Source organism: Triplophysa dalaica, chromosome 17, assembly GCF_015846415.1.
Source record: "Triplophysa dalaica isolate WHDGS20190420 chromosome 17, ASM1584641v1, whole genome shotgun sequence".
In the NCBI taxonomy this organism is placed as follows: domain Eukaryota; kingdom Metazoa; phylum Chordata; class Actinopteri; order Cypriniformes; family Nemacheilidae; genus Triplophysa; species Triplophysa dalaica.
In genome coordinates this window covers 4,355,839-4,369,548 of record NC_079558.1, presented here as the reverse complement: position 1 = coordinate 4,369,548, position 13,710 = coordinate 4,355,839, and the positions used below count along the sequence as shown (strand labels likewise).

General features: G+C 39.1%; 1 protein-coding gene across 3 annotated transcripts; it reads left to right on the top strand.

Annotated features, from left to right (window-relative positions):
* The first annotated feature begins 541 nt into the window (after positions 1 to 541).
* rnf157 (ring finger protein 157) lies at positions 542 to 12,736 on the top strand. Of its 3 annotated transcripts, XR_008909393.1 has the most exons (20): positions 542 to 1,061; positions 2,499 to 2,617; positions 3,198 to 3,286; positions 3,629 to 3,775; positions 3,945 to 4,062; positions 4,312 to 4,378; positions 4,474 to 4,517; positions 4,779 to 4,826; positions 4,938 to 5,009; positions 5,416 to 5,575; positions 5,929 to 6,041; positions 6,312 to 6,547; positions 6,797 to 6,905; positions 7,040 to 7,148; positions 7,227 to 7,408; positions 7,786 to 7,851; positions 7,949 to 7,997; positions 8,692 to 8,859; positions 9,670 to 9,990; positions 10,165 to 10,304. XR_008909393.1 is itself a non-coding variant. In XM_056771232.1 (19 exons), exons 1-19 carry the CDS (start codon positions 974 to 976, stop codon positions 10,311 to 10,313), a joined length of 2,133 nt encoding a protein of 710 aa, XP_056627210.1. In that variant the 5' UTR covers positions 542 to 973; the 3' UTR covers positions 10,314 to 12,736. The 3 variants fall into 3 exon arrangements, 2 of the variants coding, with proteins under 2 accessions (XP_056627210.1, XP_056627211.1); XM_056771232.1 differs by lacking the exon at positions 9,670 to 9,990 and having other exon boundaries at positions 10,165 to 12,736; XM_056771233.1 differs by lacking the exon at positions 9,670 to 9,990 and having other exon boundaries at positions 545 to 1,061; positions 8,692 to 8,811; positions 10,165 to 12,736.
* Positions 12,737 to 13,710: the final 974 nt, after the last annotated feature.

Sequence of the window (13,710 nt, the reverse complement as noted above, 5' to 3'; positions counted from 1 at the left end):
AAACCTCAGGTCTGGATTTAAGCCTGACGTCAGGGGTGGCAAATAGCGCTTCTGAGGACAGTAATACAGTACTGATGATTGGGTGGCAGGTCTAATTCGAAAACTGTATCTGGTGGACAAAATTAAGCTTCTCCTCTAGGTGGCGCTTGGCGGCTCATATACGCATATATGCGTTCAAATATCAGGGCAGTTGTACATTCGCTGAATGAATGTGTTTATGTACTCATTAATATGACTGATAAAAAAACACACACCTGTTTATCCACCGTATCGGTATCTATTTATTAATGCTTTAAAACCTTCATCGAGGAATGTCGAACGACTGTGATTGGCGTATCCTGACCAGCGCAGGGAAAAGTATTGCGCACCACGTGATGACGTTGTACGCCTGCTACTCAACTGTCTCGACATTTTTAATCCTAAAATTCACTATGAATACTTTGAAACAAAAATATTATTAGTATCCCACCCTGTGTGACGAATCAGAATCGAGGCACAGGACTCTTATCTCCGCCCATTTTGTTACCCTAGCCTCATAGTGACTGGCATTCTACCTATTACATTTCTATGGCACCAATACGCATCTGCATCCCATCGCTCAAGCGGCCGGAGGACACAAGATACAGGGATGATGATAAATATACCGAGAAACTGTGTTATTACAGACAACATCTCACTTAGTTTGGAAGGCGGTATGTATGCCTCATCTTGGCAGGAGATGCCGACCACTGCAGGAGAGTCAACCTTGTAAACGGGAGACGCAAAAAGAAGCTTATGTCTGCAGACAAAACCACGACTGTGGGACTCTGCGGAGCTTAAAGAGCATTAAGAACACAAACTAATCCTGCGCATTGGTCAAAACATCACAACTAAGAGCGATTTGATCAAAGAAAGATGATGTTTGTTTTAACGAAGACTGTGGAGCAGTAGGATCGCGATCTTTTGGTGTCATTTTAATTGTAGACTGTGTGAAATGGGAGCTTTGACAAGCCGTCAGAATGCCGGAGTCGAGGAGGTCGATATACCGTCCAATTCTGTTTACAGATATCCACCCAAAACCGGTGAGATTTTTTTATTATATCACTATAATTTATATAAACTTTAATAATAAAATTGTATACTTATTGTTTAAGCAGATCAATTACACACTAAGGTTGCAATTTATTTAAATTTTTATCTTTTCTTGGATTTTAAATGAGAAGGGCCCTCTGTTCCTTTTACCAGAGGCACAGAGCCACCACCCACTGTGTCTTGGTCAGCAAGTCTGTCTCTCAGAAGAGCAAAGCAGGCCAATAGATGCTTGCACTTACTGTATATTCATACGGCCTATTGAAACTATCATCACTCAACATCCAAACGCATAATATGAAACTAGTAGGTCAAAGTAGTATATTGTACAGTGGATTTGTTTTGTCAGGTATCCTAAAAAGTCTTTCTCGTGGCAATTTATTTTATTCAAATCAAAATATTATTCTAATCAACATTGTGGTTATAAATATAGTTCACCCAAAAACAAACATTCTGTCATAATGTATTCTCCTGATGTTGTTTAAAACCTGCATGACCTTCTTGGTTCTGTGGAACACAAAATAAGATATTTTGAGAAATGTCTCAGGGGTTTTGCGTCCACACAGTGGATTTCAATGGGAGCCAGTGTTGTTTGCTTACCAACATTCTTCAAAACATCTTATTTTGTGTTCTGCAGAAGAAAGTCACACAGGTTTGGAATGACATGTAGGTGAATAATCAATGAAGAAATTTCATTTTCGAGTGAACTATCCATTTAAGGTAAAATTTAATGTTAGGACATTTTAAAGTACAAATTACGTTCATTTTACACCAGTTATTATTGGCTTTACAAAAATCATAATTAAACAAATGTTGGTGTGTTAACCACAAGTAACCAGATATTCAACAGTCTATGGGCCTGATTCTTGTAACCTGCTGCTCTAGTTTCATGGTTTGTCATCTATCTACTCTTGTATCTTCCCCTGGTAGTGGCCTCTCTATCCTTGGCCTGCACTTGACTTTGTCTTTTTTTCAATCGTTTCTCTAGTTTGTAGTCTTTATGTATAAACCTGAACATCTTTATAATCACCTCTACCTGCTGCTTGCCAACTGATCATTTTAAAAGTGGTACTTATGTGTGGCTAACACCCACAACCTGCCTTTATCCAAGAACTACTGGGAAAATGTTATGTCACCCAGTTAATATTCATGAGTTGTGGAGGTTACTATGTCCTACATCGGTCGCTATAGAACATAATGATGTATTTCATACCTATAGTTTTGTCAGGTTACCTTTAACCCAAAAACCATCTAAATTAAGAAAAAAGCATTACTAAATATAACTTAACTACCTTGAATACATAAGGTTGTGTCAGGTAGGTTTCAGAGTACATGTGGACATTCAGTCTTTATGTTTCTTCATTATCTGTCAAATCTACATGGAAGTTATGTTAGTGTTTCCTTAAAATACCAATATTTTCGTCACATAGGGAGTTATTTCGCTAGCCACTTCATAATGGGAGGAGAGAAGTTTGAATCAACTCATCCTGAAGGCTATCTCTTTGGTGAAAACACCGACCTTAACTTTCTGGGCAACAGACCAGTAGTGGTAAGATTTTATTTACATTTCTGGTCAAATTTGAATACGATTTACCGAGGGGTAAATTTTGCAGAACAAATGTAAACTTGTTAAAATGTCATAAATGCAGATCTTGATATGTATGTGTGTTTTTCAGACTTAAGGCAATGTATAAATGTATTTCTGTACACTACAGTCTTTGTGAGTTTTTATTTACAGTGTGTGCATTAGCTGGTGGACCAGTATCAAACAGCTTATACAGAGAGCCACATTCAGTCTGAACTGGGGGAAGGGGAGGCAACAAGCTCTCTCAATGTTGACCCACGAGCATACACACGCTTGTGGCCTCTCTGGCACGTGGACATGCCTGTCTATCGCTTTTTTAGGGAGACAAAACACACACACACACACACATATGCATTAACAGAACAGCTTGTCCAGAGATTAGCGTCCATGTAATGTGGTGTTTTTGGCAGATTAGGAGGTCAAATGTCTGCTTATTTTGTGGGTCTGTCATGTATTGTAATCAATAATTTGACCTAAAACCCAAAATTCACTTTCAATAAAATAAGTTTTGTTTATGCTAAATCTGTATCGATATGATTTGCAGTTTCCATACAATGCCCCCCCTCCCCATGAGCCGGTCAAAACCCTCCGCAGTCTCATCAACATCCGCAAAGACACTTTGCGACTTGTGCGGTAAGATTTCTCTTCACTATATGTGCCAATGCTTCTAAAGACTACCTGAAATGATTTGACAAACACAGATCTAGTGGTGAAGTCATTTCTTATTAAGGATTAGTCAGGGCATATCAAGGGGACCTTGCCAGCTGTGAAACATTTTTCATTTCGTAAATGTTTGAAAATTATTAGACATTGACAATTTTAATTTCATGTTTTTTTAAATATATTTATAGTTTTATTCTCCTTCATATAGGTCCTCAAGGGAATGAAAAATGACATATTTTGCTCATTTTTAGGCTACATCTTTCACAACCACAAACTTCATAACTAATATTTTAATCGTAATATTCTCTTCAGGTGTAATGAAGACATGAAGGTGCCCGGACAGGAAGCTGGGAAGAGCCACAGCTGCTACAATATTGAGTTTACCTTTGATGCCGACACACAGGTCGCCATCACGATATACTATCAAGCCATTGAAGAGTTTCACAATGGTGTGCCAATGTAAGTTTAGACACACTTTAAAAAAACACCTGTTTAAAAAGTCTATTTATCCTCAAAAAACATTTCAGAGTTAATCAATATTAGCTGATCATAGTGCAGCAGGGTAGGAAGTTACAGGAAACGTTGGCTTTTGATTGTTTTGCACTGTTTATTGTTCACATGTTGACAGATACTTGCCACAGGACAGCTCTCTGCAGTCAGAGACGGTGCATTTCAAACGCGGCGTCTGCCAACAGTTCTGTTTACCTTCACATTACGTCAACCTGTCAGAATGGGCAGATGAAGAGGTATCATTTACTATCATTCATTTGGGAGATTCTTTTATCTTACAAGTAGGAAAGCATGTAACACAAACAGTACCGTATCACATCTATAGGTATCACATTTGTAATCCTTGCCCTTGTGGATGAGTGTGTTCTAGAGAGAGAGGCTGGAATAAGTCAGGTTGAAATGATGCACATCTTACTGAAGAAAAGATTGAACGATTCATGATGCATGTGTGGTTATGGCGCTAACTGTTATGTATTGTTATTCAGCTTTTGTTTGATATAGATAAAGAAGTCTTCCCCATGGTTGTACAAGCAGTAGTGGACGAGGGAGATGGTGAGGATGGCTTCAATCTTTTTATTAATAAAAACGATCGTTTTAAAAGCATTGTTTGTTTTCATTCAAACTGGACTTGATTTTTGGTTGCGCAGATCACTTGGGACACTCGCATGTTCTTCTCGCAACCTTTGAGAAGGTACGTTTTTTGTGTTGTTTTAGAAAGAAATACATCCTAGATTGTTGTTATTGTTGTGTATATTCAAGAAGTACAATTGCCCTTATTATTTTTGTATATAGAATTTATGCTGACTTAAACATGAAATCATGAAGTTATACTGCATGTGTATTTCTGCCCAAACTGAGTCTCGAAAAGACTATTTTACTAAATTATTATTTTTTTAATTAAATTTTAACAATTAATGTTGATTTTTATAATATTACTTTCCTTTTCTCCTAGCACATGGATGAAAGCTACTGTGTTAAACCTCTTAAACAGAAACAAGTGGTGAGTCTTGACTCCGATGGCTTTGTTAGGAGTCTCTTAATATCAATGGACACATTTCCAAATGACATAACTGCTCTTTAATCTCATAAGCCTGTGATGAATCTCTTTTAGGTGGATGGTGTCAGTTACCTACTGCAAGAGATCTATGGAATTGAGAACAAATACAACAGTCAGGAATCAAAGGTAAGTTCCACATGTACAAAAAATTAAAATCGGTAAACTGAACTGACTTAAAGTATCATATTTATTATGTTATTTCAAAGTATTTTTGTGTGTAAAACACAGGCAGTTTCCAGTTGGGGAGACTTAAAACAGAGACAAATTGAAAATGAGAAGTAGAACACCACTTCTATATACCACTGCTGTGTGCACAATGTACAGCATCTGCTAAATTAATTTTTTTTCCACATTTTCAATTTCTCTCTGGTTTAAGTCTCCCCAACCGGAAACTGCCTAGGGTTCTTCCTGTGAAATGTGGAAGTCAGGCATGCATAGAGCCCATTCACATCAATGCGATTCAATGTCTGTCATTGCTTTCATTTGATTCTTTGATGGGGAAATTTGCAACAATACACATTATTGTTTACAGGTAACTGAAGATGAGATCAGTGACAACAGCGCTGAATGTGTAGTGTGTTTGTCAGATGTGCGGGACACACTTATCCTACCCTGCAGACACCTGTGCCTGTGCAACGCCTGCGCAGACACGCTGCGTTACCAGGCCAACTGTTGCCCCATCTGTCGACTACGTAAGCCCCAACCCCTGCACGACACTCATTTAATAGTTCTCTTTGATTGAGAGTTCCATTAAAACAAAATGTGCAGCCACCAAGTTATTAACACAAAATAAATCCAAAAAGGTCATCGGAACAAAATGTCATCTTTTATTTTGTTCCATCTACCGTTTCCATCTGTGTTTTTTATCAGGTTTTTGTTTTTACTGTTTTGGTTTTCTTGCTTTATCTATAAAATATTTACACTCACAATATAATATAAGTTATTATAATATAAGTATTGTAATTTTTATACAGGTGTATTCTTTTCTACAATATATCCGCTACTGCATCAATCATTTAAAATCTTCTTTTCCGAATCCCTGCAGCATTCCGCGCGCTTCTGCAGATCCGAGCGATGAGGAAAAAATTGAACCCGCTCACGCCAACTGGATTCAACCCTGTCATTACTTCCCACACCTCAGACTCAGAGGAGCATTCGGTAACTCACTAAATCTGCTTTATTATTGTTTCTTATGTAATCAAAACATTCATGGACATCATTGTAGTAAGATTGTCTTAAAAGTCTAAAATACAATTCTTACAGATGCATTTTCTCATATCACCCGGCTGTATGAAAAAGGTTTTTGCTACTCCGATGAAATATTGCAAACAGCTAATATAAACATTGAATTGTGTATGTTTTAACTGCAAATATTTCTACATTTCCGTCATGCTCATTAAACACACTACACATGTTTGTTTACTACAGGCATCAGAGCACATCCCACCCGGCTATGAAGCTGTGTCCCTGTTAGAGGCGTTGAATGGGCCCCTGAACCCGTCTCCATCTGCTCCTCCGCTGCAGGGGCTCACCAGGGGCCATGTTTCTGGATCTGTTCCCACATATGGCAGCGATAGCCACCACACGCCCGCACGCTCCCTCTCTCCACTAGAACACTCTGTCAACTCCAACATGAATGTGAAACACAAAAAAAGTAGCACTAAGTGAGTGAAAGTCAACCAAGGGTTAATGATTGACTAAACAAAACTGTGTACTGTTATTACGCTCTACAAAAATACTAATTAACATCTTCAAAACATTGGTATATATAGCAAGTGTTTGTTCTTGCACACCTGGATATTATAAATATAAGGTGTCAGCTCACTTAATTACCTGAGGAAGTTAAATTATGGACTGGGGATCCAGACAGGTAAAGAAGTCGTTGCTAATAATGTGCTTTGAAAACTGTTTAGATCCCTTTCCCAGAGTTCTTCAGTGCTTCCTGAGGAAGAAGATGAGAAATCATGCAGTGAGTCTGAAGTGCAAACGTGTAGAAGAAAACTACATGTAGAGCAGCAAGAGGTACAGTCATTCTTAACATAACCTTTATATAACCTTCTTAACATAACCTTTATATCAAAATTTACACAAAACAGCTTTTTTGTAAGAGCATGGCACTAGCAATGCCAAGGTCATGGGATTTATTTTTGTTGCAGTCTGGGGTAACCCCGGAAAGTGACAACCTCACCCTGTCATCCTCGGGGGCAATAGATCAGTCCTCCTGCAATGGGACCCCGCTCTCCTCCACTATCACCTCCCCAGAGGGTAGAACTCTTCAGTGCGTTTCAGTAAACAAACAGTAACACAGAGCTCGTGTTCACATTAATTTGCTTATTTGTACAGATCCAGTAAGCAGCAGCCTGGCCCAGTCTGTGATGTCGATGGCATCCTCTCATAGTCAGCATTCACAAATCAGTACCGACACACTTTCTTCCATGTCTGGATCTTATATGGCTGGGGCCGAGGGAGAGGAGGTACCTGAGACACCTGCAGAGAGCAGGGCCCCATTCCACCATGAGGGTGAGGTAAGGGATGGTGGTGACATTATAGTTTTACGGAAGGCTTAACATTAGCATTGAAACAGTCAGCATATGCTTTTATTTAAAGCAACTTACAGAGGTGAGAAAAACAGTTCGAAGGTTGTGGAAACATCTAAGAATGAAATAGAAATTACAAGGTAAATAACACAATAAATAAAATGTAGATTAAAATATTATAGTATTATAAATTATATTAATGTAACTAATAAAATATCACATCATATAAAAAAGAAAAAATCCTGGAAAAATCCAGGAAAGATAAAAAATTATAATATAAATATATGAATTCAACTATTAAACATTGACTTAAAATAGCTTTTTTTTTGTGCCAGTTTACATAATTATTGAAATGTCCTCCGCAGGAAATCCCAAATTTGGATGCAAAAGGGCATAACTTTGTGGCTGCCATAGAAGAACAGGATTCAGAGGTAAACCGTTATTACAGCTAACCGTCTAATTCTGAACCCAACATATTTCACTCGTTAAGTTATTGTTTATTTATCCAGCTCTCAATTTTTTCCTTAGGGAAATGATGTCACAGAAGAAGATTGTGGATCTCCAACCAAAGAACAGGGTAATTGTGACCTCATCTTGTATGATTATTGCCTTTGGATATCACTGCACTATGTACTATATTAAAAAGAAGGAACACTCTGCATTAATGTGAACCGTAGGTGGTATTTCACCCACGGAGCTTCTAAAACTGCCTACACACCCGTTTCTTTTAAAACGCAGTGTTTGCAGGTGGGCCACAGGTTGCTCACTACAAAAATAAAGGTCACGTGATTCATTTGTGGGGCATTCAGTTCCATTTTCATGTTTTAATAATTCAGCCCACATCAAAGCACATTTGTCATCTGACTGTTAAACACACATTCAGTATGCAGCCTTTTCCTTTTAACTGTGTAGGGTAGTGGGATTTTTATCTGGTCAGACTGGACCATCTTAAACCAGCTAAGACTAACGATGTGAATTTAATCATTTTGAATGACCATTTTGCATAAATATGTTTCGTCTGACCACATGTGCTGTGTGTATATTTTGACAAAAGTAATGAATGTCTATAATAGGCCATTTGTCAGCACTTTCATATGCACGTGCCAACCGCATCCGCTCTGCTTTCACACAAATATATGTGCATCCATAACCACAGCCATCACAAAATGGCTGCCGTAGCATCCTGCGCCCCGACCCGCTCACCGCCGCCTCCACTCAGCCGCTCTGCCCTGCCTCGGCTGCTCTTGTTTGACCTCTGACCTCGCTTGCAGGTGGGCGCAGGAGGAGCGAGGTGCCTTGTCCAGAGTTTGACAATAACAATCAGGGACAGTCTGACACCCACATTATGACAGGCCTGGACAATGAGCAGCCTCCTGACGGCCGATTCGCTGGTGAGTGGCAACCCCTCGAACATGGACTTTCAGATTGGAAGCAATTGGGTGAGGTGTCCCTTTAAAAAACGTCACTGGCTCTAAAACCCTATTGGCTTTCTCTGCTCATGCACATTCTTTGACCCTGCTGTAGTTTTGTTTCCGTGAATTGGTATTGTGGCCAATGCCCCCCCCCCCCCCCTCTTTTGTGTGCGTGTGTTTGTGTGTGTGTGTGTGAGAGAGGGTTTATATTATTGACTTGTATCTTTCTCTCTGGGTCACACTAATGGCTAAGTTCATGTTCAGTGTCTGCCAGCTCAAAGTAGCTTTGCAAGTCCCTTTCATTTCTACATTCATCTGTTCATTTTCTGCTCATCCTTACTCTCTTGCCAGCATATTCCATCCATTTTTAATTTACAACGTGGTTTATGTTATCTAGAGAAAATGTTGAAGAACCACCATAACTGTAATTTGCTTCAGGTGCAATAGTCTAAGCGGAACATTGTCTCAATCTCCAGTCTGCATTGTTCTATAAATATCACATTTTGCTTTTAGTTGAAAAATGAACACTAACTGTTGGCTAATATTGCAGTGTTGGAGTATCCTTGATTAGCGTCCATTAAATGCTATACAGATGCTGTAGTGAAAGTGCAGTTTCTCAGAAGAACCCCAGCGTCCATCATCTTCTCTCATCACTTCATTGCATTAAGCTTCTTTTCTCCCTCTCAATCCCACTCTTTAGTTTCCTTGGAGGGTTGGTTGATTCTCTTGATGTGCTGTAAATGTGCTGTGTTCTCTCTCTTCCTGTATCTGTTTTTCCCTCCATCATTTCCCATCTCTCTTTCTCACTGTCTACCTGGATGTCTGTGGAATGGACAGACGAGGACTCGTGTCCTGTTGACATTGAGGAATAGGTATGGACTTGTAGCAAGTTAACGCACAGAGGTCACGGATTTTGTCATTCACTATTGCCATCAGTTGGATTCTTGCCTTTTGACCTCTTTGGGGTAAAAGAGCCACTTCATTTATTTAGGATGCATGGTGAATATTCAGTGCAGGACCTTTCGATTTAGAGAAGTCTTGGAGAACAATGGATAAAAGTGTTGGTCTTCTTGAGGGACATTATGGCTAAATTACTTCAAAACCTCTAGGAAAAATTACTTTCTATTGATCTTCAAGAGCTACTCCAATACAAGTCTAGTAAGGCCTAGTTTTTCTGATTTGTTCATTTCTTTCTTATCTTCATTCCTATGCAACGACCACACAATGCTGTTATGTTTATTATTCACAAATATCACTTTTTTATTTCTCGTCTGTTTCACACCAATCTCACGTGTAACTTCTCACATGGATTCTTTCTGTGGTATCTGTTAGGTCTGTTATACCTTGACATATACCGTCACGGACGAGATCCTTTGACACATCATGCGTCCACCAGCAACATCAACCTGGAGGAGCCGGAGGTCAACAATGATGTGTCAAACCCAAAGAATAAATCTCATCGTGGACATCTAGCTGTGTGAAATCCTCTTAGCCACTGTGCTGTCCTTAACCAAGAACAGATCTACACGACTTCTAACATGGTCTTCATGCCAACAAACCTTTTGTCTGATTGTAGAAAATTCTCATGATTCACATCCTACATGCAAACCAGGGCCTAGGAGGATGAACTGTGTGATTTCCCCTCTCCATTGTTCTAAGTGTTGTGTTTTCAGTGCTTTTTGATGTTCATACTGTAAAGCACCACGTTTACACCAACGCTCTGCCCTCCTCCGTGTGTATGAGCTGAGGGAGGACTCGAGCAGCTCTCCTGATGAAATCTTGAAAAACAAGGTCATGGTAAAGACTCCAGCCTCTAATCCAGGCAACACTGCGGTCTCTAACAACCAGGCAAATTTCACGGCTACGCTTTGTGAACGCTCAGATGAAATATGCTGGCACTTATTTCATCTATTATACTTAACCCAGATAAACATAAATCATCATTAAATCCTATGTTATCTGAAATAACAACAATTTTATCAGGCTTGTTCAATAGAACACTCATTAGCGGTTGTGAATACACACCTACATAACTATAGTGACATCACGTCAAATTCAAAAATGAAAATACTGTCATTATTTACATGCCCTCACGTCCTGTCAAGCTTGTTGAGCTTTTAAATTAGAGGGACGATTCAATTATTTACTATTGGACACCAGTGACTATGATAGTAGGAAAAATAATGATGTTAGTCAAAAGTGCCCCACTTTGGCTTTCCTACTTTCTTCAAAATATCTTCTTTTGTGTTTAACAGAACAAAGACGTTTAAAAAACTTTTTTTTCCTACTATGGTAGTGAATGGTGGCCAAGAACTGTTTAGTAACAAGCATTCTTCCAAATATCTTCTTTTGTTTACATCAGAACAAAGAAATGTAAACAAATTTTAAACAACTTGAGAGGGAGTCAATGATGATAGAATTTTCATTTTTGGGTGAACTGTTCCTTTAAGATTAAGAACAGATGAGAACATTTTGAGCAATTATAATCCCAAACATTTCTGCCCTCGTAGTTTGCTGCAGCTCACTTTGAGCGATACATAGGGGCCTGCATGTCACAAATATACAAAGCTACCGAGCTGCCAGACCTGCATCACACATAACGGCCACGGAGAAGACACTTAACTGCTTATCGCTGAGCCTTTTGAAATATTTTGTACTGGGAAAACCTGCCCGTGAGGTCCACATCTGTGGTCATATATCTCTGCTGTTAATGGTATCCCAAATGTAACAAAGCTACTGTCAAGTTTTTCGTTTGTTTAACAAGCAGGTATTCATGCCATGTGTTACGTGCAATCTAACATATACATAAGCTACACTTTAATCTATTTATATCCAAGCCTTGTAATTACAGGAAAAGCAAAGCTGATGTATTGTAGCTCTTCAAAAGAGTGTTGTTGGACTGACATGGATTGGTTTGTCAAGTCATTGATGTAGTTCTCATGTATTGCTTTTGAAAAGTGTTGCACTTTTGGGGATCCAGTGTTTACTTAGTTCTTAAAGTCTTCAACTGTAAGACATGATGTTGAAAAGTGTGCCACAACTTAAAAAATAACAATTGATAGTAACAGTTCTGCCAAACATATTTAATACAAATATGACCTGTTTTTCCGTGGGTTCACTTTACACAATTCCTTTAGCTAAGACAGTTGTCTAGCTCCTTTGTTTAACTGTCTGTATAACAGAAAGGATTAACAGTAATCAAATATCTGTCTTCAAAATGTCTATCCTACTTTAGAAAACAAACTTTTCTTTTTTGTGTAAAATATGTTCTTTTCTATTTGTTTGTTAGATTTGCGCTTGTTATCAATGTAACAGTCTGTTAAATGTGTTGTTTAGTATATGAATGGTGTGAAATTGCTCCAAACGGGATTGTATACTTTACACATGCACTAGTAGATTTTTTCTCCCTTGACCGCATATGCGGTGCATGAGATAAGCGCATGGTAGTTGCAGTCAAGATAATAGAAATTTCTCGTTTGCACTATATGTTTAGCTCTTCCACACCAAGCTTCCACACACTAACACACGCAGTTTAATCAAGAGGCATTAAATCACAAGACAAGCAATACACTGGCATAACAGCACGGTGTCTTAGAGGTACAGATAAACACTGTACTCATGCATTGAATGTTTTACAGCGGAATGTCAAATTTACCTGCAAATTTACTTGCGTCTTTTAAGGGGCCCGGAAACTAACATGCATTCAGCATGGATATATTCAAGGGTTTTCTCGAATTCTGTTATCTGTATTGCTTTTGTGATTCTGTTTTGTCCTCTTTCTGCACCAGAAGGAGTGACACTAATCCAATAGTATGTTAGGAATGGGTTCTATCAATGCTTCATCACTTTTTTAGAATGAAGATTACAAAATGTCAAAAACACAATAAACCTTTTGTTAAAAATATATTTATTTGGATCATCTTCTATGACAGGATAGCACATGTGGATGGTTGATATTTATAATTGCATATGTGGTCTTTAACCTCCCCAAATTTTCCTTTTGGGTATATTGGAGAATATAATACAAACTACAAGATACCATCCCCCAGCACTGAGGCAAATCAACAGCTTGCTGATGACCTGAATGAGTATGTAGATTTGAAACCTCCGGTCTCACACCCCACACTGACCACAACTTTACACAGCCATCAACACCTCCAGCTACCACACTGACCACCTCTTTACACAGCCATCAACACCTCCATCTACCCCCCTCTCCTCCCCTTCTTCACTTCAGATCAGTGATGCTAATGTGAGTCAGGTTTTTAGGAAACAAAAGAGAAGGAAAGCACCAGGACTAGACGGTGTGTCACCAGCCTTTCTGAAATACTGTGCTGACCATCTGGCCCCCATTTTATCACAGATCAATGGAACTGTGCAAAGTCCCTTCCTGCTTCAAATGCTCCACCATTATTCCCATCCCAATGATATCCAAAATCACAGGACTTAATAATTACAGACCCATTGCCTTAACATCTGTGGCCATGAAGTAATTTGAAAGACTGGTGTTGGCTTACCTGAAAGTCATCATGGGACCTTTACTGGACCCCCTGCAGTTTGCTTACCGAGCAAACAGGTCTGTGTATGATGCAGTCTATATGGGGCTGCATTATACCCTACAAGGGAATTATGCGAAGATCCTGTTTGTGGACTTCAGTTCAGCCTTTAATGCCATCGTCCCAACACTCCGTCAGACCAAACAAAACCAGCTCTCTGTTCTGTCTGTCAATGGATCACCAGCTTTCTGACAGACAGGCAACAGCTAGTTAGAATTGCTAAATTCACATAGATCAGCCATATGAAAAGCACTGGTTCCCCCAGGGATGTGTGCTCTCCCCACTGCTCTTCTCCCTGTAAACCAATACCTTCACCTCTACT

Bases quoted from the DNA above. Each gene is read 5' to 3' on its own strand.
- rnf157 (XM_056771232.1), top strand. From the start codon at position 974: ATGGGAGCTTTGACAAGCCGTCAGAATGCCGGAGTCGAGGAGGTCGAT. The intron at 1,062-2,498 runs GTGAGATTTTTT...TTCGTCACATAG, and splicing joins CAGATATCCACCCAAAACCG to GGAGTTATTTCGCTAGCCAC. The intron at 2,618-3,197 runs GTAAGATTTTAT...TATGATTTGCAG, and splicing joins TGGGCAACAGACCAGTAGTG to TTTCCATACAATGCCCCCCC.